The sequence below is a fragment of the Pyrus communis genome, chromosome 7 (genome assembly GCF_041283825.1).
Source record: "Pyrus communis isolate YQ-2024b chromosome 7, ASM4128382v1, whole genome shotgun sequence".
NCBI classification, from domain to species: Eukaryota; Viridiplantae; Streptophyta; class Magnoliopsida; order Rosales; family Rosaceae; genus Pyrus; species Pyrus communis.
In genome coordinates this window covers 25,402,314-25,430,000 of record NC_142571.1, presented here as the reverse complement: position 1 = coordinate 25,430,000, position 27,687 = coordinate 25,402,314, and the positions used below count along the sequence as shown (strand labels likewise).

The window sequence follows — 27,687 nt, the reverse complement described above, 5'->3', positions numbered from 1 at the left end:
AAACTTTTAGTATTTTACCTTGTTTGGTTGCTGAGAAAATGGACGGGAAAATCTGAGAAAGGACACGTTTCTCTGTTTGTTTCACTGTATTTGATTATTTGGCGCGTGTGAATTTGGTGTGCAGGTTATAAAAAATGAAGGATGGGAACGGTTGTATGGAGGTTTGACGCCATCGTTGGTGGGCACGGCAGCATCTCAGGTGAAGCTCTTTGCTGGATTGTTTTACAGTTTTACTTCTTCGAATAGTAATTTCATTCTAATTGTCACGATGATTAGAAACTAGGATGGAGTGAGCGAAATTATATACGCTCGTAGGAAGTATTGCGCAAAGTTGACATTGATTGTTTGCTAGCTAAGGAATTGATGGGATAGAGCAGAAATTTGGAACTGTTTCTAACGGAGAATTAAATAGATTGTAGAGCAGTGTGGACTTATTTACAGGACATCTCTTATACTATCCGAGCAATGGTGTTACTTGGGTTTTCGATTGGCCAGAATCCTGTAGGACAAAATGACAGATACCATTGATAAGTTATCCTCTAGGTTAGTCCTAGTGATTGCAATTGTGTAATCCCAAAATTATCTAGCCTCCATTGTTAGGTTGTGTGCGTGAAGCTGCCCAAACCTATGGAGGCATGGCTGGCTTTTTTCCCTGAACACCACTATACCTAATCAAAACATACTATGTGTATTGGCACAGTTATTATTTATTTCAGTAGCATTTATAAATTGAGTCCATTTGATAAATCATGTGTATAATATTAGCGGATAGATGCTTTCTGCGAGTTAGTGATGGTCACAGTTTGCGTTTATCTGCATCATCAATGAAAGCATTTGAACTGCTAATATTACATAAAAGGAGACAACCCTGAGCATTTTGTTTATGCTTATGCAGTCTTGTGAATAACAAAGTGAAACAAGTCTGCCTGCTGCAATGTGCTTTCCCATCGTTAGCTAAATAAACTTTAATGCTCTTTCTGTAGCGTCTTTTGAGTCAGAACTTCCTTTGTGTTACATGATATACGGCAACTTACATTCTTTTCTCTCACAAAGTAGGTTACCTATAAACCATGTATTGTGTAATCTGCATAAATAATTTTTTATTTGGTTATATGGTTTCTTATGCACTTGCGATTTTATTGGTACAGGGTGTTTACTATTATTTCTATCAAATATTCAGGAACAAGGCTGAAGCTGCTGCTCTTGAACGGAGGAAGATGGGGGTTGGTGATGGGTCTGTCGGAATGCTCTCTTCACTTTTGGTTGCTGCATTATCTGGGTATTTCTTTATTCATATGATTATGGGCCTCGGGACATTGTCTGTTTCTTATATATTCAAAGCTATAAAGGTATCATTTCCTCAAATGGTTGCATTCGCTCTTTCTGAAAGCTTTTAAGAAAAAATGAATCAAGAGAACAGAAAAGTTTTGGCAGAACTTTTTTTTTATTGATAGTTTTTTTCTTAGTTATATGATTTGTTGCTGAAAACGTCATCACAATTTTATTCCTGTAGGTGCGTGAATGTGCTGTTTACAAATCCTATATGGGTAATTGTTACGCGTATGCAGGTAAAATGAAAAAGCTAATTGACATTAGTCTCAAATTTCATTGAATCTCCAAATCAAGTGACAGGATAGTTTATATTTGAATGTCTTATGTGGGTTGTTGCCTTTGTTAAAAGTGACCTTTGAAGAACACTTCATTTCAGGATTTAGAACTGATTCAGAATTTTGAAATGCCTGTGATATTAGTTACCAACTTCACCAAATTATTTTATCCTTCTGTGTTGCTAATTTATCAAACTGAGCTTATGCATCTCTCACACTTGATTGTTATTAATTTATCGTTTGTTCTTGTTTTGCATTGTTAGACTCATAAAAAATCCTTGAAGTCCCAGCCTGGTCAGGAGCTATTAACTGCTCCAGATGAAGAAATCCTAGCTGCAGCTGAGCCTCCTCCATTCGGCACGGCACATGCGGTTGGTATTATGTTTTTTTGTTGGTGGTGGTGGTGGTGGTAGGTTGGGGGGTTGTAACTGGGCCATCATTTGCTGATGAATAAGTATTATATAGTTGCATAGAAACGTTTGTATCAAACACCATGACTGCGTGATAAATAACTTAAATGAATAAGAGAGACATTCAAATAACTATCGAAGAGATGATTCGAAACAAAAGAGAACATTCAAATAACTACAACCAACTAACTATTAATTGAAATTCCTGAATTTTAAACCAAACTGGTTGTTGATGGTAAACACAACTGGTCCTTCACCTATTAGTAGTACTACTGAAGGAAGTGCGTGCACTATAGATACCGAAATATATGGTGAATTGGTAATTCCGTGGGTAAATTTACAACAATAAGTATTGAGGAGTGGGCTGGATAGTAGTCTTTCTGTTGATTTCAATATTTAATTCGGTTTTCTGAATTTTACAAGTTTGGCTTCAGTGCCAGCTATATTTCTTTTCATATTCTTTTCTTAACTCTATATGGAACATATACAGATTCAGGAAGTTTATGATGAAGGTGGAGTTTTCGGCTTCTGGAGAGGTGTTTTCCCGACATTGATCATGGTATGTGAGAAGTGACTCTTATACAAGGTAAGGGAGTATGATTAATTGTTCCTGCTTTTGATCACAGGTGAGTAATCCTTCCATGCAATTTATGCTGTATGAAACTATGCTGAAGAAGCTGAAGCAAAGACGTGCCTTGAATAAGAAGGGTAACAATGGGATTACTGCTTTAGAGGTTAGGTTTCATTTAGATCTTAAACTTTTCAGCATCGGTAACCTTCTGTAAATATTTCATGATAACCTTTTTATCAGAATACTTACAATGCTAATATTATGTTACTCACTCTTGATTGCCGTATGAGCTAATAGATTGCCTAATACTGCTAGATATTTCTTCTTGGTGCTTTGGCGAAACTAGGGGCTACGGTTGTGACATATCCTCTTCTAGTTGTGAAGGTAATGCACACATACAGATCTAAATTTGTGAAGTAATGCACACTTGAGTTATAATGTGAATGGATTGCTGCTGACGAACCGGACTGACCTATCTTGAAGTTTTAACTTTTAAGCTCCTTAAAATCGAAAAAGATTGGGGAGAAGATGGGACTGGGAAAGTGGGAATAGACAAGACTTGCTTTGCATTAACGTTATATTGTGATTTCATCCATTATTTCCTAGTATTTTTACGTTAAATAGTTTAAAATTCTTACTGAGTCTCTTGCTTTTCCAGTCGAGGCTTCAAGCAAAACAGGTTACAAATGGTGACAAAAGGCAACACTATAAAGGTTGGAACTTTCAACTGTTAGCCAGAGCTTCGTATCCTGCATAAAATCTGCTTTACATTTGATTGACTTAACCTCAAAACTAAAAACTTCGATTCAGTATATTTTCAGATATAGAAGTTTCGTGTTCGGGAATCATGATGTTGTGTATTCTTTTGTTCTACTTTCAGGCACATCAGATGCTATTTTAAAGATGATTCGCTATGAAGGATTATACGGGTTTTACAAAGGGATGGGAACGAAAATAGTCCAAAGTGTACTTGCAGCTGCCGTTCTGTTCATGATTAAGGAGGAACTTGTCAAGGGTGCTCGGTTCTTGCTCACTAGCAAAGTAAAGTCAAAGCCTCCATAGTCGTGAACCTTTCGTCGTTCATTTTTCTGTCACTGGCTTCGACCCCGATTCCCAATTATTTCATCTCATGAAGTTATCAAGGAATTGCAGGATCAAATTTTTATTATTTGAAATGTATTGCCATTGTTGGTAAGCCGATAACCTTGAATACAAGGGATTTATGGGGATCAATTTGGGATTATCTGATTGGTGTACGCTTTACATATGGACATAATTCACCATATGAATAATTGTATATTCAAAAGGAGACCTAACATGAATAAAATCAACAAATAAGAATCATAAGATCAAAGTTTGGTATTTACCTACTAGCTTATGGTCTTTTGGGTCTATTGGTAGTTCTTTTTTCTGAAAAAGGAATGATTTAGTAATATTTCTCTTTTTAAAAACAGAATAGGTTCGTGTTCAGTTTTCTACCTCATTATTGATTTAAGACTAAATTTTGAATCGATTTACTTCTAAACTTCAAAAAAATATTTGTTTTTGGTTTTCTGATGAATGAACACAAAGTAGAGTCTGATGACTGATGCTATTTTATTCTTATCACTTTGAAGCCAAAATGATATCAGTATTGACATAACTTCTAATTTGGATCTCTGACATTTAAAATTAGTTTGTCTTTGAGTTTGTTCACCTAAATAAGACCATTGTTTATTAAATTAAAGGTATTTAGGGCCAGTTTAATATTCTATGCTCTTTTAAAAAACTGTTTTTGATGTGTTTTAAGAATAATCAGCTGTAAAATAAAGCATATGAGTGTTTGGTAAATTGTATTTTAAAAGTGTTGTGAATAAGAAAAGCAGTGTAAAAGCGTTTGATAAATTTTAATATAAAAGTAGTATAATTGTATATAATGACAAAATGGACATAGTAGTAGGAGTGGGGAGACAACAGTAGTGGCAGAGACAACGATGGTAACGGTGGTGGTTGCGATGGTGATGATGATGGCAATAATGGTGGAGGTATGGTGGTGATGTTAATAGTGGGATGTGATGGTTGGGGTGTAGAGGTAGCAATGTTGCTAGGAGCGGTGGTAATGCCGGTGGTGTAGAGGTAACAATGGTGCTAGGGGTGTTGGTAATGGTGGTGGTGGTAGTGGTGGCGGTTGTGGTTATAGTGGAGGTATGGTTGTGGTGTTAATAGTTGGATGTGATGGTTGGGGTATAGAGGTAACAATGGTGTTAGGGGCGTTGGTAATGATGGTGCTGGCGATTGTGGTTGTGGTGGCAATGGTGGCGGTTATGATGGTGGTGGAGGCAACAATGGTGACAATTATGGTTATGACGGCAGTGGTGGCGGTTGCAGTTATGATTATGGTAGTGGCAACAATGACGGTGGTAATGGCGTTAATAGTGTAATGTTAATGTTTGTAGTGGTAAGTCGTAAAAATCATTTTATTCTCGAAGAGATAAAATGCGTGTGAAGGGCAAATAATGTTATTTTTTAAATATTAATGAAGATATTACAACAATTGAAATATGTATTATAGGCTCAACTCTGCTTTTTATTAATGCAACTTATAAAAGCAATCTACAAGTTGTTTTTAAAGGCTGCTATCTGGAGTCCATTATTCTTAAAATAAGCAACATATTTTACTTTTATCAAATATTTTTTTACTGTTTAACTTTAAAATAAAGCAGTTTTTGATGAAAAAAAAGGCAAATACCAAACGGAACTTAATCCTTAACAATAGAATAGCATCAGCGATCCCACCGAAACTGTACCCACTCATCCTCTCTCTTCTCTATCAGAGACAAAACCCGTCAAATTCAGTCCTCCAATCCAAAATCTCCCCCAAAGAAAATGCAGGAAAATAAATCAGACTCGGCCAGTAAAAACCCTAAGAAGGCCAATCTCCTCGACCACCACTCTATCAAACACATCCTCGACGAGTCCGTCACCGAGGTAGGTTACTCGCTCTTCCCTCTCGATCCATTTTCCCTCTCCATTTTTTTTTCTTTCAATTTTGGTTATTTTTTTGTTGAATTTGTCACTGCAATTCGAACAGATTGTGACTGGGGGCGGATATGTGGAGGACGTGCGGATGAGCAATGTGAGGCTGTTTCTGGGCACCATCATCATCGCAATCGCTCTCTTCGCTCAGTTTTACAAGAAGAAGTTCCCCGAAAACCGAGATTTTCTCATCCTCTGCATCGTCTTATATCCTAGTTTATCTTGTTGCTTGTGTTTGTATTTGTTTATATGCTTTGAGTTTCTGTTTGGTTGATGAGAAAACGCCTGATTTGCTTCCGAATTTTCGATTCTTGTTCTTTTTAGTGTTGTATTGATGTTGGGTTCAAATGTGTTTGATCTTTGACTCTTGGCACGTATATAGTCTTCAATGTGTTGTTGCAGCTGATCATATTCACCAAGGAGAAGAATGCCATTCTCTTCACGTATTCTCCCGCTGTATGTTTTCTCCTTTTTATTGGAAATGTCGCTACAAATGCTTGATAGCATGTTGATACTTTGCTTTTAGGTTATTAATTTTTGCCCGTATGTGAGCCGATGATAATTGCTAATCTAATTGCAAACAGGGTATGCTTTGATGAATTTGATATGAGCCTATATAATAGGACACACTATGTTTAGGTGTCTTTATGTCTAGCTTCAGTTGTTATATCACTGTTGCATCCATCCGTACTCAATTTCCATAGGTTCGAGCTCAGGAACTCGTGACACCGTCCACAACCAATATCGAGTCGCCTTTAATGTTGGTCCAATCCTTCTTGGGCAGCCCATTGATTTCAAATCTTTACCTTCTGCCACCGAATAGTTGTTCTATCACCTGCAATTTAGATTTAGGGTGTTTGCTTGGTATTGTTTGACTGGAAATTGTGTGGTGACTTATTAAAGTCTAAAGGACCCGAATGTCTTATATGATAATATATGATATATTCTTGTTCTTTGATGAGATGTATCTTCCCCTGTTGCTTGTTGGATATGCATTATGTAACCGGGACACATTATGCTCAAATGCATCAAATCTTGCGTTCACAGTAGGGTGGAATATGAAAAAGTCTCTACTCAAATGCGTCTTGAGAGTTTCTTGTTCCGTCGTGAGAATAGATTCAAACTGACATTTCAGTTTTTCATACCACTGGTCTTTTTTGATGTAGTTTATAGTTAAACAGAATTACTTTTTCTTTTATCACATATATGTTTTTTCTTATCAGTTGATTTGTATGATCTTATAGTTCCTTTTTCTTTTTAGTATTTACCATTTTGAACTGAACCCTATGCGTAAGCAATTTACGGTACTGTTTTCTTTTTGTACAATTTGATGAACAACTTCTATGTTGAACCACACAGGCTTACACTGAAGTGTAATATGTATATTAATATATGATTGTTCCTACAATTTTATGAGTTAGAATCATCAATTAATGTCTAGTGTGTAGCTAAACGTTTGCCTTGGTGAAAGTTTGTAAGATTCATTCAGTTGCAAATTATTCACGCAGGATTCGTTCACAAGCACTGGATTGGTGGTCTCTTCCAAATTGCCAAGATTCTCTGATATGTACACTCTTGTGATAGCAAGTTCAGACCCCAAATCGATTTCTGCAAATCAACCAGTGCAGTTCACCAAGAGTGTTACTCAGTGGTCTCTCTCTCGCTTTCTCTCTCTCTCTCTCACACACACACACACACACACACACAAACGCCACGTGCACACATACAGACCAAGACTTGAACATGCACTTCTGAAGACCATACTCGTGCATATAGAGATGAACATACACCATAATCAGTATTTTTTTTCAAATTTGGTAACATTTCAGGTTCACCAAGGACGGAGTTTTGGTGGAGGGCCTCTTCTGGAAAGATGTCGAAGCACTGATAAATGAATATCAGAAAGAACCAAAGAAGAGGAAGTGATAGGAAGCTACTTCATATCGTCGTTGGGGAGACGCCGGTTGGAACGGAAAGAGCTTTGGCTTAGCTGTCACATGATTACAGATGTAGCTCCTTAACAATTTTAGATTTTCTCACGAGTAACTTTGGAACCGAAATCAGTTTAAACTTATATCTCACCGTTGTTATTCATAGAAGTTAGAGACGAGTACTACTAAAACGAACGGCTAGCGATTTTAACTCTTTTCTCGCTCCCTAGATTTAAGAACTCTTCGGAGAATCTGTATCTTAAAAGGTGGACAGAAAACGAGATTGAAGATGTTCTTAGTTGACGCAATTAATGCGGTATTGATACTCACTTTCGTTAAAAAAAAAAAAAAATATGTTCATTGATTGATTAAACTCCAATTGTTAAAATGTTATTCGTGTTTAAAGTCATATTTCGTTGTGATTTTTTTTTAACAAATGATATTATACACTTAAGTGAGGGGGGTGGGCTAAGTTTCAGAATGAGCTAACAATAATGTGGTTCAAATTCGCCTTTAGCGAGAATTGAACTAAAACCTCTCACTTAGAAATATTATTAGAATAAAAGTTGGTTGCCAATACATCTAAGATCATTTTTAAAGGAAATGTGACATCTTAAGTAGAATGTTGCGCAATCAAATATGAAGGTAGGAAGAAGCTCTGATCGGTATGTCAATCTTACGTGAATTGACATATAGATTTGGGGTGTGCATCCACACATCTATTTTTACTTCTTACACAGTTCTTATTAATCTATGTCATTTGATCTTTTTCAATTTATTTGATTTGACGCCCGAAATTAATAAGATGTGTGAGAAGTACCCGAAATTAATATGGTGTGTGAGAAGTAAAAAATGGTATGTGATTAACACACCCCATAAATTTTTGAGAAATTCTAAGGAGACTCTCTCTCTCTCAAAGTGGGACCTTCCGAACTCTATCACCTCACAGTTTAAGGTTAATTTTCATGTCAACATTATAACACATTATGGTAACAAGAGGTATAAGAGAGTCCATTGAGAGTCATACTTTTAAGAGAGTTACTTTAACATTTGTTGTCAATTTTGACCTTTGAAAATGGGTGCTATCAATTTTTTTAATTATTTTATTGTGTGGGGCACATTAATGCATCAATTATAAATCTTAAAAATTTACTTTAGTTGCATTCTTCATAAAAATGAGTCCTACAAGTATCATTCATAATTTTTTTTAACAAACTATATTATCTACACTAAGAGGTGAGGGAGTGAGTTAAATCTTTTTCTCACAATGAGTTAGCAATAATGTGGTTCAAATTCATCTTTGATAAGAATCGAATATAAGACTAATCAATTACAAGCGAACTGGAATACCAGTAGAAATATCATTCATAAATTATAACAAAAAGATATATGAGTTGGAGGACTAAAAAAATTTCATATTATCATGTTAGCTATTAAATTAACATTTAAAATTTATCTTTTGACATCTTTATTGAAAATTCTCTAAATCACTATTAAGCATTGATCGAATATAATTTTCTTAGGATAAATTAAAAAGAAAGGAATAAGAAGAAAAAACCAAAACCATATAAAATAATATTGTTTTGTTGTTCCTCAAACCGTCGCATCCAACGCGCACGCTAGCAGCCACCCTCTTATCCGACGCTGCCGGAGCTCACTCGCTTTCAGTTGCTGAATCAAATGACCACGATCTGCTAAACGACTGACGTGTCAGAGTGGGCTCCTCTCCCTACTCCCAATGAACACTCGGGTCCTACATGAGGTTGATAAGCTGACGTGGTGCCTATGCAATCACGCACGGATCTGAAGACCGGGCACAAAACCGAATTTGATAGACGGCTTTCAAGTCCGCCTTATGTTATCGTCCAACCCCCTTCTAAGGGACCAGGATCCTCTCCTAATCTAAGGATGAGGATCCTTATAACCAAGAGATGTGGATCGTTGGATGAAAATTCTACGGTTACAAATAGAAGGTTTTTTAAAGTTATAATAATTATAACCATTGAATTTTCATTCAACGACCCACATCCCTTAATCATGAGGATCCTCATCCTTAGATTAGGAGAGGATCCTGATCCCCTTCTAAGTTCCACCTGTATTTATAATAAAGGAGACATCCATGTTATTGTCCAACCCCCTTCCAAGTTCCACCTGTATTTATAAAGGAGGCAGATTGTCTGCCTTTCTGTTTGGATGTCCTGCTCATATCTTCTTATTTTGTGCGATCACGGTTAAATCACGTTAATATTTTATATTATTTTTTTTTTTATAAAGATAATAAGACTAAAAAAAATAGGAATATAAAATATTGACGTAGCTTAATCGTGACCGTACAAATAGGAAGGGATGGGAAGGACATCCAAATAAGAGGACAGACAATGCCTCCATGGATAAAAGGAGGAGGATTTTTTAGCCTCCTATTCCCAATCCTTTCCATCATCTCCTCTCACATATTACTTTTTGTCTTATTATTTCTATAGAAAAATTAATATACGATGTTGATGTAATTTAACCCTAATTGTTCAAATAGGATGATATGCAAGGATAGAGAGATAAGAAGGCTAGATAATCCTTCTCTTTATAAAAACCGATCCCATTCCCTTCTTGTCCTTCTATTTTTGCAGCAGAGTTATTGTCTTCTCTCTCTTAAAAAACCTCCTATCTCTCTTTTTCTCTCTCTCTCTCTCTCTCTCTCCCCCTTCCCCCACGCAACCGGCAATTCAATCTTCCTTTCCGGATTCAATCTCAATCGGCTCGGGGCTTCCGATTCAGATTTGGAAACCAAAATAAAAAAATTAAATTAAATTTAACAAAAAGAATTGAATTCGATTAGGGTTTCAAATCTATCAAGGCGATTTGAGATTTCTGGGAAATTTCCCCAATTATTTGCGATGACTAACCGTGGAGACCGAGATTTACACACGAACGAAGAGATCGATTGCGTTGGGGATCAATCGAACGGTGGGGAATTGGAGAACTCGTCCCCCACGAACGGTGTGGGGAGCTCCGCCGCTGGACCGGCGTCGAGGAGTGAGACTGGGCTCGAGGAGCGGTTGACGGGGATACTTGTTGACGAAGGAGATGGAGATCTGTTGCTCCAGCAGAGCAATCGGGAGGACCGCGTTTTGCAGTGGCTAGAAGCGCTTGATATGCAGGTTATGGGCGCGTGTCGCGCCGACGAGAGGTTGAAGCCGCTGTTGAAGATGAATGCCTCGAATGACGTCGCAGAGGATCGATTGTTAGCTCAATTGAGCCAGGTATGATAGAAATGATCAAACTTGATTGAATTGAAGCTCTGTTTTGCCATTCATTGGTTTTTGGTGAATTGGGTGAATTTGCTGGTGAAAATCTGTCGAAATGTTGGAACAATTTTGGGGTTATGGATTATTGTTTTCTGGTTTTGCAAATTGATGATCTCACAGTTTGTGTTTGATGAATAGCATTTCGGGCCAGCGGAAGTTGGAATGCTAGCGAGGTGCTTCTGTATACCTCTCGTTTCTATTCGTGTGGGGAAGATCAACAAGCAAGGGACTCTCTTGTGCCCCACTGCTGCAAGGTAAACATCCCTTGGTGCTCTTGTTTCGTGTGCTTGTTTGTGTGAAATGTTGTTTGTAATTGATTATTTCGGTTTTTTTTGGCTTGTTTATATAGTTGAACAGGAACTGATTGTCTGTGCAATTAGATACCTTTGCTGGAAATCATCGACTTTCGATTTAATTGCTGTGTTTCTTTTTTTGCTTTCCCCCATTCATTTGACTGAAAAATTTCATGTCTGGCAATTCGTTCTCGTATGATGATGTTGCAGTGGTGTATATCATGTACATGTACACATAAGTTCAGAAAAATGTACCTTTATTCATTGTTTTGCTGACGTATGATTGAAATGGGGTTAACCCAGAATCATATTTTGAGTCTGGTCTCTTCCACTCGATACTTTATTTAATATTGGGGGAAAAGCTATTTTTGATATGAAACTATCAACTACCATTCTATGCGTGATATTATGATTTGCCAGTATTACGTTTTTATTTGGTCTTATGCTAGAATCTTTGGTCTCACGTCCCTGCATTGGATGCATTTACGATGATTCAAATACGTGTTAGACTGGTTATATTGTGTTACTTGATTGCATTATACAGTCATGCTTCTAACAGTTCATGCAGGCAGCTGGGTTAAAATATTCCTGATGTTAGTAATGTCTGATGTTTCGCAGTTAATCAAACATTTAATTTATGCGTGTAAGTTCATATTTGTACAATATTAATTTCCAGGCCCCTATGCATAGAAGTATTAGTTGTGTGCTTGTGCATGTTTGATTTTTATCCATTCGTGTAGCGTGTGGGAGACTGGACTGCATTTTTCATGTTGATTACAACTTAAGAGAGTAATAGTCTCTGTGGTTCTTTGTATGCATGCATTTTGATTGGTCATGTTTAGAGAATGATTTAGGAAAGTTCACTTAAGATAGTTTTGAATATTGTTTCAGATAATTATAAAACTCAGTGGAGCAACTCCTTGCTGTGTATATTTGTTAGTTATAATTTTATTCGTGAAATTGATTGGAAAGCTCTCTGTTTCTCTCATATCGGTTGGGACATACTTTAGTTACTTTACCTAACATACAGATTTTTATGGATCACCGAATGGAAATGGGATCCGGAACAATGAACAATGGGGTTTCACCTATATAGACTGAATGTTCAATTACAAGTTTGAATGCAAGAAGACATTCTTAGGACAAATGTCCTTTATGTTTTGGTTTCTTCCTTAAGAAAACATCATAATCTTCAAAAGCTTAATGTGTCATTTATCATGTTCATGCCAAAAAATCGTAAACTAGAGTCAAGATGGTAGATATTTTGGATCACCAAAGTTAGCATATAATTAAGTGTGACAAAATTTTTGGAATCATGAATTCCTGATCGTGGATTTAGAGGGTAGTCACACTCGCATATTGTGGTAGCCATGGGAAATACCATCATTTTAACCATGTTTGACTTGCGGATTTCTATTTGTTGTAAAAAGTACTACATCTTGATGTCACTTTGTACTGCATGGTGGTTTTTGCAGTCAGACTTGGAGAGACGTTCTGGAGGTTAGTTTTAATGATGTACTTGTTAAATCAGCTTATGTGAAGAAAGGGACATCTGTTCACAATGTTTAAGCAGAATGATTTCAAATGAAGCATATACTTTCCATTGAATGTTCTTTGTTCTGCATTTGTTTATCATTACCTATTAGTCTTTTGCTCATAAATCAATTTATGGCTATTCTGATATTGTTTGTTGTTCTTATTTACTTTTACTATTTAATATCATTGGCACGTATCGTTAACTTTAACTTGCGGGTGAATTAAGACGTTAGTGTTTACAAAATAACAAAAGTTGAGTTAAAGGAATTTTGATAATAGTATTGAGTTTGTGAACAAATCTTACATTGTGAGGAGTGTATCTTTAGTAACTAATGTTTTCGTAGATATAGTGGAGTATATTTTAGCTTATTAATAGTGACAATGTGTTCATCTTCCAAGTAAATATGTCTTTTGACTTGTAGGTAATGTGGGAGTATTCTAATATGATCTCTGAAATAAGAGGAAGTAAAGGTAGTTTCATGATCCTATATATTATATAGTTTGCTGCTGCCTTCTAACTATAAATGATTGACATTTTGATGGAAATCAAAATTGAGCGTGACTGGTTGTTGTGTTTCAGAGTTATGTCATTTCTGCCTACCGTCTTCCAGAAGTTTGTTTGGTTCTGCAAGCATATGTTTCTGTATTAACATCGAGCTAGTCGTAACTGAATTGGACATTAACGTACTACTTTATGTTTTACTTTCTTCCAGTCATGGTGTATTGAAGCGTGTTACTTGAATTTTTTCTGTTTATTTGTATATTTACATTTTACAGACAAACATTTATGTGAAATGCTTTTGGTTGATAGAAGTACAATTATCCCATAACCCATTTATCAGTGGAAAACAGGAAGATATACCTTTTTGCATTGGTTGTGTACCGTAGATTTATGCTGGCCATTGGCAAGCTCAACTTTTGGATATGAAGCTCTTTAGTCATCGGGTTTTCGGATTTTTTAGCTTCAAGATACAAAATTGACGTTGATAGATCTCTAAATAATAGTTTTTGTGATGGCTATTTTAAAGGGCTTCATATTTTAACTTTCAAGGCAAATGTTTTTCGTGATCCTGCTTGGTGATTTGTTTTCTTAGAATGGAAAACAGATGCCATTTTCTGTGAGGCCTTCAAATTGTTTTGGATTCTTGTCGATGAAAACACAAAAGGAAAAAACGAAATAATTTTATTAGTTGAGTAAGTACAATTAGATTAATATTGAGTGACGTGCCTATTCAATCTTAGTGTTCACATGCTTAGCTTTCTTCCTCTCCTTTGAAACTAGCAAAGCACAACTGTCTGGCTAATGTAGTTTCTGGTTGAGGAGTTGTGTTTATTTATTTATTGTTTATATATATACACACTCTGTTTCTAAGCTTTCGTTAACTTTTTATTTTGTCTCAGGGGCAATTTAAATCTTACTGTTTTGCCAACTTCAAATTTACGCCTTTCATTCGTTGGGGATGATGGTCGTATAGATAGACTGTGCACCTTACATAACAAATCCCAGTGCTTTGCTGTAGAAATCAATGAAATTCCAGCAGACAATTCTGGCCGGTCTTTCCTTATTAAAATCCCAGATGGCCAGAGTTTATACTTTTGGTGCTCTGAGACATCAAGACTTTTGGGAATTGAATTGCTTTCAAAGGTATGCTAAAGTATAGAAATTACGTAAGATTGATTGATATATTTGGTTCCAACAGTAGTTTTAACTCAATGTAAATTGTTTGTGTATTTGTCTGGTAATGTGGTTGCTAATTGATTTTTCACCCCTGTAACAGATGAAGGATCTGCTCAAGAGGAAGCCCTCCATAGCCGAGTTAACTGGAATCAGTGAACCTCGCCTTGGTTGCTTTGCAACTCACCTACGTTCCTATCTGGTGGGCTCAACAGTAGGTGGCAGTGTGTCAAGTTCTGCAGGCTCACCTTCTGATTTGGATACCACCACAGAACCATCTGATACAGCTCAAGATGGACAATTCTCATCCACATCATCAAAATCCCTGCGTTCCCGACATGGTGTCAATCAGTCCATGAAGGCAAATTCATCATTTCAGGGTCGCCTGAGCCCAAGGTCAAGTTCCTTCAAAGATCTGCCCAGAACCTTGTCTTCTCTGAGGAATATTACCAGGGAGAAGCTAAGGAGGCGAGGCGACATCTTAGTTTCAGCCATTGACAACCCAACAACTGCTTCACCAATCACAATCGATTCATCTTGTTCAAATCATGCTGAAACTGACAGTTGTCCAGAAACTATTAGAAGTTGCTCGTTGTCATCTTCAAGTTTCCTAGAGTCGCTAGGGAAATTGGCTCGTCCACCGACCCTGAACCCTGCATCACAAGTTCCTTACATGGTTACCCCTCTGTTATCTCCTTACTATTGTTGGTGCCCTCCAGGTTCATCGGATTTGCAGTACTCACCAGAACATCCTGAACTCCCCCGCTCATTGACGGAATCAGCTTTGCTTCCGTCACTTTCATCTTTGTTGCCGCCCAATATGCCCTCGAGCATGTTGTCAACAAAACCACATCTTAATTTGGCCGATTCCCCCTTGCTTGATTTCCCTGCATTTTTCCCAGACCCACTGGTTAGGCTAGCAAGGCCAACTTCTCAGCAGATCCCAACTTTCACACCCTTGATGTGCGACCCAATTGTTCACATTCCAGTCATCGATATTTGCTCGTCGGGTCAAGGATACTTGGTCAGCGCTGGTCCCACTATTTCAACAGCAATATCTCCCCTGCACTCAAAGCTTGCGAACATTCCTGAAACTGATTCTATGCTGGAGAAAGGTGCCAGAGAGACACTGCGACTTCTAATCAGTGGTTCGACCCAGAATGGCTCACAGCTGATAGATGTATTGCCTGCTATGCTATCAAATGCGCATGAGAATCGAAACATGCTTGTTGCTGGGAGCCGGGGTCTCTACAGTGGAACCAGGAATGTTGACGTGATTGCAAACAGCATTGCAGCCATGGGTCTGGTTTCACTGCCTGGGATATCGAATATGGCAAGTGTTTTAGATAATTCTAGCAGTCGCGACAGTTTTAATATGCAGGAAGAGGGATCAAGTGGGCTGGATGGACCTTGTTCGGAAGATAAAGGTGCCGCCTTTTGTTCGGATTATAGGGTAAAGAGGGGTGAAGAATAGTCGAAAGGTGTCTGTCCGTCGTTTCGTTATGTAGGTCAGTGTTTTTCAGTTTTACAGAAAGTAGATATAGGTTGCTGTAGTTTTGGGCGTTGGAAGTGTAATTAGCCCCCCTCCGGCCTATGGCTTTGTTTCATATTCTGCTTCCATTGTTAGGTGTTCATGATTAGAAATTTGAATGAATGAAATTTGAATTTTGAACCGTCCTGTGCCGATAACCTTTCATTCTTCTTGTTACGATGTTCTCGCTGTGCTTTTGGAAGAAATAAGAGCGCTTTCAGATCATTACAGAAGCTGTTATTTCAAGGCTCAATGGTTCGTTTGCTCCAGAAACTGATTTCGAGTCTGGCTTTGCCTCTTCGAGGTATATAGTCGTCACTTAATTTCCTGATTCCGTCTTAGGGGACAATTGTATCGCAAACTATTGAACAATATTATCTGATTTCTTGAGCTGTGAGCCTGATTTAATTCAAAACGCGCTCTCTTAGTTGATGGATTGATGGTTGTAACCAAGGACGGGAGTTTTTAAAGATGAAAAAAAAATCACTCGGGATTAAGAGTTTTTGCATAGGGTAATGCTAAGAAGACGTAAATATTAAGTTAAAAATGTAATATGACTTTACAGCAATGCATCTTTTAATAGAATAATGATGCATTATACGGTGCAAAGAAATACATTCTTGAATGTCACAAGCACATAATTACGTGAATCTAAGTAATGAAATAGTAATACAAGAATGCAAGTTTGTAATAGTGTAAGTGGCGTTCCAAAGGGAAATTTTCATCAGCGCCGGCATTCATGCAAAAAATATACATACATACATACACACACACACACACACACACACACACACACACATATATATATATATATATATATTGTGCATATTCTCTTTTCATGGGTACGTAATTCATTTGATGTTGTAAGCAGGTAAGTTATGAAAGCAACAACAAACCTTAAGCCAAACCTTGCTTAAAGCTAAAGCACATTTTGAAAGGCAAAACTAGTTTATCTATTTTTAGTTAAAATAGTTTTTGAGAAACTACTCGCTTTAGTCATTGAGATTTAAAATCGATAGATTTGTCATTTTGGAAAAAAATCTTCGTTAAATAAAGATAAAATAGCAAAAATACTCTCGATTTTGTTAAATCATTTTAGCCAATTGTTTATTAAATTGAGAGTATTTTTGTCTTTTTTGTTTCTTATTTAATGGAGATTTTTTACGAAATGACCAAATGATTGTCGATGAATAAACTCAGAAACCACTTTTATCGATTTCAAATCTCATTGACCAAAGTGAAGCATAGTTAAATCAATCTTTACCATTTTGGCTAGAAAGCTTTTTTAAAATTGTCAAGTTCCATGACTTAGGGAATCAATTGATTCAAACATGCATTCATGGATACAATAGAGTCCCGTGATCATAATCAAAGTTTTAAGTTTTAATCACGAGTCGGAGTAATGAGAAGATGACATTGGATTAATAAAATTAAATACGAAAAACAAACTAATTTGCTAATAATTTAGGATATTGTTGTTCTCCCACTTATTTATCTCTTTCCTACACTCTTGTTTACTTTTTGCTGCTGATCTTCTTTAGAGCATCTCCAATGGGGGCTTGTGAGGCTATTACATTTCAAGTCTTAGTGAGAAATTTCATGTCCAATGAGCCGGAAAATGGAGTTAGATTCACCACTGGGGCTAGCAATTTCCTTTCTTGAGTAGCATAAAATTGGGCTACATCTAACCCAAAAAAACAGTGGGTCCAACAAAAAAAGTAGTAACCCATATGAGCAAAATTCCATCACTCTCCCTCTATTTGCGAATACACTTATACTCTCCTTTATTTTTATTTTTTAATTCTTTCTTCTTACATATTCTTGCAATTTGGCTAATTAATAATTTTTTTAAATTTCATAAGAATTAAAATTTCAATTGATTTAATGTTCATGGGCATTGGTGGGTGAAATTTTCAAATAATTTTTTTTTCTTCAAAATTGTATGATACTAATTTACCAATTGGTGCTAGGTAAATTGTTGTGTTGTACGTGAAAATCAAATTATTTCAAAGGACGAAGTGAGAGTTTGTTTCTTTCAACGGATGAGATTGAGATAAGAGAATCTAATCCAACGAACCGTTCATAAGTGATGAAATCTAACTTTATCACAATTTGAACAAATCAAATTATTTCAAAGGACGAAGTGGGAGTTTGTTTCTTTCAACGGATGAGATTGAGATAAGAGAATCTAATCCAACGAACCGTTCATAAGTGATGAAATCTAACTTTTTCACAATTTGAACATTTTTAGGTTGAAAGGTTCATTAAAAGAAAAAAAAAAAAAAATCTGTAAATGGCAATACCCATTTTCAACAACCTTCTTTTGTATTTACAACCTCCCTTTGTAGATCGTGCTTTCTAGCTCCTCTCTCTTCCCTCATGTCCCTGCTCGTTTCTTGACATGTTGCAGCGTCTCTGAGATTCTGATTTTGTAAACGGTGGTGCTGCGTTGTCGTTTTGATTCTTTTTTTGGTTATAAAAAGCAGTTGAGTTTTTTCAGTGAGTATTTTCATCGGCGACGTCTCTTTTTAGCGATGGAGGATCGAAACGGGCGGTGTAGGATTTCCGACGTCGTGATGGACTGCGTGGTGCCATATCTCCACGACCCGAAGGACCGGGACGCCGTGTCATTGGTGTGCAAGCGGTGGTACGAGCTCGGCAGGATCACGCGGAAGCACGTGACCATCGCGCTCTGCTACACCACGAGCCCTGATCGGCTACGGCAGCGGTTTCAGCACCTGGAGTCGCTGAAGCTGTAGGGGAGGCCGAGCGCGGCGATGTTTAATCTGATTCCGGAGAGCTAGGGAGGGTTTGTAACGCCGTGGGTGACGGAGATCGCCAACTCCTTCCACCACTTGAAGTGTGTGCACTTTCGTCGGATGATTGTTAGGGATTTGGACCTTCAGCTCCTGGCTCAGTCACGTGGGCACGTGCTCCAGGTGCCTAATCTCGACAAGTGCTCAGGGTTTACCACCAATGGGCTTTGGCACATCGGCCGCTCCTGCAGGTAGTAAAGTTCACAACTTTATGTGAAAGTTTCTTACTTGCGGTGAATTTTGTTGCGGGTTCAATCAGAAACGTTGGATGCATTCATTATTTTGTAAAAATTGAGGGACAAAGTTATAATCTTTCATGCTGCATAGTTTTATTACTCTTTTTCTTTCGAGTATCGAATTAATCGGAATAATGCTGTGTTTGGACGAGGGACTTTTATAGCCTGACTGCAGCAGTATGGATTACATCGCTGATTAAAAACTTTAGTTGCAGGGATTGCTTATGGGTCGTTCGTTCTTTCATTATGTCTCACACAATTCAGCATGTTGCTTCGGTTGTAATTTGCTCGGCGAAAGCTTAGTTTCAGGCAGTTCTTAGCACTTTTGTGATCCCCAAACTTTTGAAGTTGCAAAAGAAATGCTTCTGCAGGAGCCCATATATGTCGCTTGTCGTTTAAGACTGACCCCAACTTAACTGAAACCTTGGGAGTGATGGTCTTTTACTCTCGAGGTTTCACATTTGGGGTCCTCCTCGACTCCCCTGTTTCTTCCACCTGTAGTACCAAAATATTTCTATCATGGTTATGGACAAGGAAGAGAAATTTGCATGCTGCATTTTGGAACTTTCTTGGAAGGCATTCGTGTTAATGCACTCATCCACATGAATCCTTGTTCTTGTAGACATGTTAATGCAGCTTTTGCAATCATTCTCAACTAACTATTTTTCCTGTAACTGTCATCTGGAGATACATTATTGATGTTGTTTTTATTTATAATTATATGCTTTTATAGGAATTTGAGGACCTTGTTTTTGGAAGAGAGCTTTATAGTTGAGTATGATGGCAACTGGCTACACGAGCTTGCTGAGAACAACACTGTTCTGGAAACTCTGAATTTTTATATGACGGATCTTACCAAAGTCCAATTCGAAGACCTTGAACTCATAGCCAAAAACTGCTGCTCCTTAACCTCTGTGAAAATTAGTGATCTCGAAATCTTGGAACTACTTGGCTTCTTCCGTCATGCAGCTGTCTTGGAAGAATTTTCAGGGGGTTTCTTCAATGAGCAATCCGAGAGTTACTCTGTTGTAACTTTACCCCAAAAACTTTACCGTCTGGGTCTAACGTGTTGTGCTAGGATAGCACCAAACCACGCGGAACCAAATCAAGCTAACCCACAGAAAATATATCAAGTGAAATACAAGAACAATATAGAAAATAACACCAAGATTTTAACGAGGTTCCTCCACAGTCAGTGTAACTGGAGTACGTCCTCGGAGCAGTAGGAGCTCACCCAATAATCCACTATCAACCAAATGAGAGTTTACAAAGTGTTGGCAATCTCACAACCCAAAAGCCCACTACACCCAATAGCTCTCACACACCAAAGAAACAAATAGAGAAAGAAATATAATGAATAATTTCTTCTCTATACATATAGCTCAAAGTTATTACAACAACAACTACTTTGGTGGATGATTACTAACCAATTGAAGCAGCAACTTGTTCTTCTTTTTGGGCTCTCTGCAAGACTCCCTTGCTTTCTGCAAAAAGAGCTCTGCAAAACTCTCTGCAAAACTCTCTGCAACTCTATCTTCTCTCTTGTTTCCACACAACCGAATGGAAAAGCAACCAAACCCTTCATTATGAAAGAGCCAAAACTCACGGGTGGTAGACAAAAGAAAAAGCAACCCATATTTTCTTCCCCAAAACAAGGAAAGATGTTTCCCCTTTTTGTTTGTTAATTCTAAAGTATGGCCACTTGGCCACTTATTCAACAATCTCCACCTTGGCCAAGTTCTGAAAAACGCCATGATAAGCCAAACAACACAATTAACACACAACATCACTCCCAATCACTAGCAAGAGAACAACTCATGCCGAGCCAAATGCTCCAAAACTCCTACTGCTCAACGCCTTCTTTATATAGGCAAAATGTAAGCCAAGTTCAAGCAATGAACAAACTTGGCTACACCAACAACCTTAGTCAACATATCAGCTGGGTTGTCTTTAGTTGGAATCTTCTGGAGAATGATTTATCCTTCACCAACAACTTCACGAACAAAGTGATAACGCACATCTATGTGTTTGGTCCTCGCATGATGAACTTGATACTTAGCCAAATAAATGGCACTCTGACTATCACAATGTACGTCCACTTGCTTCTGATCAACCCCCAAATCTCTAATCAGTCCATGTATCCAAATGGCCTCCTTTATAGCTTCAGCAACTGCCATCTATTCAGCCTCTGTAGTAGACAAGGCAACAGACGACTGCAAAATGGACCTCCAACAAACTGGCCCTTTAGCCATAGTAAATACATAGCCTGTAGTAGACTTCCTTCCATCCAGATCACCTGCATAATCTGAATCAACATAACCAATAGCAAAATGACCAATACCAGAGTCATCCCTCTCAAAGCATAAACCAACATCTCGAGTACCATGGAGATACCTCAATATCCACTTAGCTGCATTCCAATGCTCTTTACCAGGATTATGCATATATCGACTCACCATGCCAACTGCATGAGCAATATCCGGTCTAGAGCATACCATTGCATACATCAAACTACCAACCAAATTTGCATATGGTATATTTTTCATTTGCAGCTTCTCCTTATCAGTTTTAGGATATTGTAGAGAACTCAATTTAAAATGAGGAGCCAAAGGGGTACTAACCGGTTTGGTTGAGTCATGAACTCCAAACTTCTGAATCAACTTCTCAAGGTAGTGTCTTTGATTCAAGCATACCAAACTTTTCTCTCTGTCTCTAGTGATCTCCATGCCAAGGATCTTCTTTGCTTCACCAAGATCCTTCATCTCGAACTCATTTTTCATTTGCTTCTTCAATTTCTCAATCTCTTCAACATTCTTTGAGGCAATCAACATATCATCAACATATATCAACAAATAAATGAAAGACCCATCTTGCAACTTCTTGAAGTACACACAATGATCATATTGACTTCTAGAATAATTTTGGCCTCTCATAAATTTATCAAACCTCAAATACCATTGTCTTGGAGATTGCTTCAAGCCATAAAGTGATTTCTTCAACTTGCAAAACAAATTTTCTTTCCCTTTCACTTCATACCCATCCGGTTGACAAATATAAATCTCTTCATTCAAATCACCATGTAGGAAAGCCGTCTTCACATCAAGTTGCACAAGTTCAAGATCATATTGTGCAACAAGAGCTAACATAATGCGAATTGAGGAGTGCTTCACAACTGGAGAAAAGATTTCATTGTAGTCAATGCCCTCCTTTTGTGCATACCCTTTAGCAACTAATCTTGCTTTGAATCTGACATTGCTTTTCTCATCAGCATCTTCCTTCTTGGCATACACCCATTTGCAACCAATAGCTTTCTTACCCTTAGGCAATTTAGCTAACTCCCAAGTCTTGTTTTTCATGAGAGAATTCATCTCGTCACCCATGGCATTGCACCACTTCTCATTTTCCTCACTCTCAATGGCTTCCTCAAAATTGGATGGAATCTCATCAGTGATAATAGGAAGAGCAAAAGCAACATAGTCACTATACCGAGTTGGCTTGGTAATTTTTCTCTTTCCTCTGTTCTTAGCAATAGACTCTTGAGGTGAAACTTGCTCTTCAACTTGAATAGAATCTTCAAGTTCAACTTCTTCAACATCCTCATGGTCTTCCACTTCTTCACTTGTAGTGGCTTCGACATCAGCGGAAATAGGATTTGAAGTACTAGAGGCAACTTTCTCAAGCTCCACCTGTTGGACATCTTTCACATTCTTCTCAGAGTCTCTAAACATATTTTCTTCATCAAATGTCACATCTCTGCTGATTACAAGTTTTTTCATCTCTGGGCACCACAACCTGTAACCTTTGACACCAATACTAAAACCAAGAAAGATAGCCTTTTTGGCTCTAGGATCAAGTTTATTTTCAGTTACATGAAAATAAGCAGGTGAACCAAAAATACGAATATAGTCATAATCAGAAGAGGGTTTTCCAAACCATACCTCCATTGGCGTCTTACCCTGAACAGCAACTGAGGGTAATCGGTTGATGATGTGACATGCATAAGTAACTGCCTCTGCCCAAAACGACTTGCTCAAACCCGACTGAGACAACATGCATCTAACCTTCTTAAGCAAGGTTCGATTCAATCTTTCTGCAACTCCATTTTGTTGTGGAGTTCCCCGGACACTAAAATGTCTCACAATCCCTTCCTCTTTGCAAACTTTAAAGAAAGGGTCGGATGTGTATTCACCACCATTATCCGATCTCAAAATCTTAATCTTTCTCCCAGTCTGGTTCTCAACCATTTTCTTCCAACCCAAGAAAATGCTCAACACCTCACTTTTGTGCTTCATAGTGTAGACCCAAGACCTTCTTGAATAATCATCAACAAAGGTCACGAACCAATGTCTACCACTCAAAGAGGGAGTCTTTGTAGGACCCCAAACATCCGAATGCACATAATCAAGAATGCCATTCGTCTGATGTACAGCAGTACCAAACTTCACTCTAGTTTGCTTCCCCAAGACACAATGCTCACAGAAATCAAGCTTACAAGTCGTGGCACCTTTTAGAAGACCTTGTTTCACAAGCCCTTGTAGAGCTTTCTCACCGGCATGGCCTAATCTCATATGCCACAATCTAGTAGTATCAGAATCGGATGTGCCCATATTTTCTGAGACTACAGATGCTTCACCTGTCACAGTGCTTCCTTGCAATAAATACAAATGGCCACATCGAGGAGCTTTCATCACAACAAGTGCATCATAAGTCACCTTAAATGTCTGCCCATCTGAATGAAACCTGAAGCCCTTGGCTTCCAAAGTTCCCAAAGAAATAAGATTTTTCTTCAAATTCGGTACATACCGAACACCTGTCAACTTTTTAACCATGCCATCATGCAACTTCAAACGAACTGTACCAATCCCTTTTGTTGTGCAAGGATTGTCATCTCCCATGAACACAACACCGCCATCAAACTCTTTCAAGCTTGAAAACCAATCCTTGTGAGGAGTCATATGATGAGTACAACCCGTATCCAACACCCACTTAGTAGCAAAATCAAATGATGAGGAGGTGGATAAAGCAAAATCAGGAAAATCTGTTTCAACTTCAGCAACATTAGCTTCAGAACTTTCTTTACCTTTGGTCTTCAATTTTGGACAATCTTTCTTCCAATGGCCCTTATTACGACAAAAGGCACATTCATCCATTTCCAAAGGTTTTCTACCTTTAGAGTTTCCTCTAGGTCGAGACTGTGATTTTTTTCTGCTAGAAGATGATCTTCTCTCCGATGATCTACCTCTAACAAATAAAGCTTCAGAGGTACTATCATGATTTTTATCTCTATGCCTCATTTCATAATTCATCAAGGCATTTGACACATCTTAAAATTTCACAGTTTCTTTACCATGCATAATAGTGGTAACAAAATGCTCATAAGAGTCCGGCAAAGAATTCAACAATATTAAGGCCTTATCTTCATCCTTAATATCCTCATCTAAATTTAACAAGTCGGCAATCAACTTATTAAAAGCATCAAGGTGTCTAATCATTTTTGTACCTTCTTTGTATTGGAAGCGGTAGAGCTTTTTCTTCAAGTGTAGCCAGTTCTATGCACTCTTCGTCATATACTTGTCTTCCAATTTTTGCCACAACACACTTGCCAATGTCTCCCGCATCACAAAATACTTCTGAGTTTTTGCAAGGCACAACCGAATTGAAGAGCAAGCCCACAAATTTAATTTCTCCCATTCCGGCTTCGACATAGCTTCCGGCTTCTCTCCCAAAGCGGCAAGTAGATCTTGTTGAGCCAACACATCTTTGACCTCACATTGCCACATCCCAAAGTTGTTTGTGCCATCAAACTTTTCAACTTCGAACTTTGCATTTTGCACCGTAGTTCTTGCAAATCCAGAGCTGCTTCCAAAAGGATTCTCATCTTGCTCGTCTGACATTTTTGGCAATTAGACAGTACCCAAGAGCAACCAGTGCTCTGATACCAATTGTTGTGCTAGGATAGCACCAAACCACGCGGAACCAAATCAAGCTAACCCACATAAAATATATCAAGTGAAATACAAGAACAATATAGAAAATAACGCCAAGATTTTAACGAGGTTCCTCCACAGTCAGTGTAACTGGAGTACGTCCTCGGAGCAGTAGGAGCTCACCCAATAATCCACTATCAACCAAATGGGAGTTTACAAAGTGTTGGCAATCTCACAACCCAAAAGCCCACTACACCCAATAGCTCTCACACACCAAAGAAACAAATAGAGAAAGAAATATAATGAATAATTTCTTCTCTATACATATAGCTCAAAGCTATTACAACAACAACTACTTTGGTGGATGATTACTAACCAATTGAAGCAGCAACTTGTTCTTCTTTTTGGGCTCTATGCAAGACTCCCTTGCTTTCTGCAAAAAGAACTCTGCAAAACTCTCTGCAAAACTCTCTGCAACTCTATCTTCTCTCTTGTTTCCACACAACCGAATGGAAAAGCAACCAAACCCTTCATTATGAAAGAGCCAAAACTCACGGGTGGTAGACAAAAGAAAAAGCAACCCATATTTTCTTCCCCAAAACAAGGAAAGATGTTTCCCCTTTTTGTTTGTTAATTCTAAAGTATGGCCACTTGGCCACTTATTCAACATAACGTACATGGGAAAGGATGACATACCAATAGTGTTCCCATTTGCAACCCTTCTCAAGAAGTTCGATCTCCTTCATGCTTATCTGGACACGAGGACCATTGCACATTAATCCAAAGGTGCCCCAACCGGGAAATTCTGGAGGTAGGATTACAAAACCATTTTGTCTGCTTTTTGATTTGCCCTTTCGTGTGTACGCATATGCGCATGTGCGACTGTGTCTATGTACAATAAGTTTTCTGTGTGAATTTTTAGTATAGGTGGGAAACGGTGAGGAATTTATGCATTTGCTTGTAAATTTTCTATTATTTGGAAGATTTATTTCACATCCATACATCATCAGGAGTGTCTTGAATGCTTTTGCTTTGAAGTAGGAATCGTATTTGAAACTTACAGATGAACTTAAAATTGTTTCTATTATGCGCAGACAAGGAATGTTATTGGAGATAGAGGACTAGAAGTTCTTGCTCGGAGTTGCAAGAGACTAAGGAGGCTCCGAATTAAGCGGGATGCAGATGAAGACACGGAGGATGAAGACTGCCTTGTTTCCCAACAGGGTCTGCCTGGCACAGGGATGCCTAGAGCTCGAATACCTGGCTGTTTATGTATCGGACATCACCAATGCATCTCTGGAATACATTGGGACTCACTCCAAAAATCTCTGTGGTTTTCGCCTTTTCTGGCTTGACCAAGAAGAGACGATAACAGATTTGCCACTTGACAATGGGGTTCGAGCGCTTTTGAGGGGATGCCAGCAGCTTCGAAGGTTTGCTCTGTATCTCCGTCCTGGGGGGTTGACTGACCTCGGACTGAGTTACATTAGCCAGTACAGTCAGAATGTGAGACGGATGGTTCTGGGTAATGTTGGGGAATCTGATGCAGGGCTTTTGGAATTCTCAAAGGTTTGCCCCAGCCTGCAAAAATTGGAAATGAGGGTTTGCTGCTTCAGCGAGCGTGCACTCGCTGATGCAGTAATGCAACTGACTTCCCTTAGGTATTTGTGGGTGCAGGGGTACCACAGCATCTGCTACTGGTCGCGACCTTTTGGCAATGGCTTGCCCGTTTTGGAATATCGAGTTGTTTCCTCCCAGAAGAGTTGATGTTCCTGATCAGCAGGGGGAGGCATTAGCGGTCGAGCATCCAGCCCATATACTTGCATACTACTCACTTGCTGGACCGAGAACAGATTTCCCTCATACCCTAATCAGATTATCTTAATTGTTTACTAGTTCTTGTGCTCCCGTTTAGGGTTTCTGACACAATTACATTAGTCAAATGATTAATCAGAATTTGAGTGGGTTGTCCATTGAACAAGACAGCACAGCCCGCCGCACATGAAAGCAGCCTCTAAAAAAAATTATTAGGAATTAATTTCTCATAAAAGGAGTATAATAAGTGATAGCTCTATCCGCAAGCGGTCTTATAACACAACGATGAAGATGAGTGTTACTCTTGCGTCACGCGTGGGTCAAACTCTGCTAACTTCCTAATTTAACAAATCTATCGTTTCTAAAATAAATAAAAAAAGTGGTAGGTCTCTCCAAATTACACGGAGGGTTTCGTGATAAAATGTCATACTTAGATAGGTTCACGGCCTTACTTCATCATTAAGTGAAATAAAATGGTGAAGTTAGAAACAATAACTTAAGCAGTTGTACCTTTTATGATGGTTCCCGTAGAAAAATAAAGGAAAAATGATTTTCGTGTACTTTCTTCTTTTTTTATTTTAATTTTTTTTTTATGCACACCCTTGTTTCATTTCTTACAACAAAGTATCCACCGTCTTCGTCTACATACGAAAGCGTAAAAAGGAAGAAGAGTACTGATTCGGATAACCTGTAACCCTATTTTGCGTCTTCTTACAATCGACATTATAAATCTTAATGGCATCTCCTAGTTTCTTGAAGAAGTTAATTTTGGGGTTCATTTACTGGAATTTGCTATGGTAATGATGAGGAGGAGGAGGACGACTTGTTACATAGTCATGTTGATTTCTAAATCCCTAACTTGATGAGGAGGACAACGACTCATTCGTTTCTCTCGTCGACAATATATTTCAACCAAATAAGTTGGCCATTTGTGGGAGTTAGGTAGGGCAACTTTCGACTTTTATGTTGCATATCATTTTTCCAACATGATATTGTGTGTAAATTTGTAGCCGAAAAAGAAG

The 27,687-nt window shown here is 38.1% G+C and overlaps 3 protein-coding genes, 2 long non-coding RNA genes and 1 pseudogene across 6 annotated transcripts in view; 5 read left to right on the top strand and 1 right to left on the bottom strand.

Moving 5' to 3' along the window:
- Window positions 1-3,942, top strand: part of LOC137734136 (peroxisomal nicotinamide adenine dinucleotide carrier) — a 4,409-nt gene extending 467 nt beyond the window's left edge. Inside the window, exons 3-11 of the mRNA XM_068473431.2 lie at window positions 125-199; window positions 1,149-1,279; window positions 1,514-1,568; window positions 1,871-1,978; window positions 2,508-2,576; window positions 2,644-2,751; window positions 2,904-2,972; window positions 3,247-3,301; window positions 3,469-3,942. Of these exons, the coding sequence (XP_068329532.2) occupies window positions 125-199; window positions 1,149-1,279; window positions 1,514-1,568; window positions 1,871-1,978; window positions 2,508-2,576; window positions 2,644-2,751; window positions 2,904-2,972; window positions 3,247-3,301; window positions 3,469-3,650 (852 nt within the window). The 3' untranslated portion in view covers window positions 3,651-3,942. The remainder of the gene's footprint in view (window positions 1-124; window positions 200-1,148; window positions 1,280-1,513; window positions 1,569-1,870; window positions 1,979-2,507; window positions 2,577-2,643; window positions 2,752-2,903; window positions 2,973-3,246; window positions 3,302-3,468) is intronic.
- Window positions 3,943-5,311: 1,369 nt separating this feature from the next.
- LOC137734828 (signal peptidase complex subunit 2) lies at window positions 5,312-7,863 on the top strand. Its single transcript, XM_068474120.2, has 5 exons — window positions 5,312-5,555; window positions 5,659-5,810; window positions 5,978-6,059; window positions 7,112-7,254; window positions 7,433-7,863. Exons 1-5 carry the CDS (start codon window positions 5,454-5,456, stop codon window positions 7,527-7,529), a joined length of 576 nt encoding a protein of 191 aa, XP_068330221.2. The 5' UTR covers window positions 5,312-5,453; the 3' UTR covers window positions 7,530-7,863.
- Window positions 7,864-10,140: 2,277 nt separating this feature from the next.
- Window positions 10,141-16,012, top strand: LOC137733759 (uncharacterized). The gene is made up of 4 exons (XM_068472938.2): window positions 10,141-10,791; window positions 10,975-11,090; window positions 14,067-14,310; window positions 14,444-16,012. The coding sequence occupies exons 1-4, from the start codon at window positions 10,426-10,428 to the stop codon at window positions 15,812-15,814; spliced, it is 2,097 nt and encodes a 698-aa protein (XP_068329039.2). The 5' UTR covers window positions 10,141-10,425; the 3' UTR covers window positions 15,815-16,012.
- Window positions 12,492-13,473, top strand: LOC148695952 (uncharacterized). The gene is made up of 3 exons (XR_015964112.1): window positions 12,492-12,629; window positions 13,088-13,136; window positions 13,246-13,473. It is a non-coding gene; the product is annotated as an uncharacterized LOC148695952 (long non-coding RNA).
- A 2,393-nt stretch (window positions 16,013-18,405) lies between the features above and the next one.
- On the top strand, window positions 18,406-26,857 carry LOC137735301 (coronatine-insensitive protein 1-like; annotated as a pseudogene). The gene is made up of 4 exons (XR_015964110.1): window positions 18,406-18,878; window positions 19,657-19,991; window positions 25,493-25,661; window positions 25,945-26,857. The product of XR_015964110.1 is annotated as a coronatine-insensitive protein 1-like (transcript).
- LOC148695951 (uncharacterized) lies at window positions 18,690-25,945 on the bottom strand. The gene is made up of 2 exons (XR_015964111.1): window positions 25,519-25,945; window positions 18,690-19,984 (listed from the first exon to the last, which is right to left on the bottom strand). It is a non-coding gene; the product is annotated as an uncharacterized LOC148695951 (long non-coding RNA).
- Window positions 26,858-27,687: the final 830 nt, after the last annotated feature.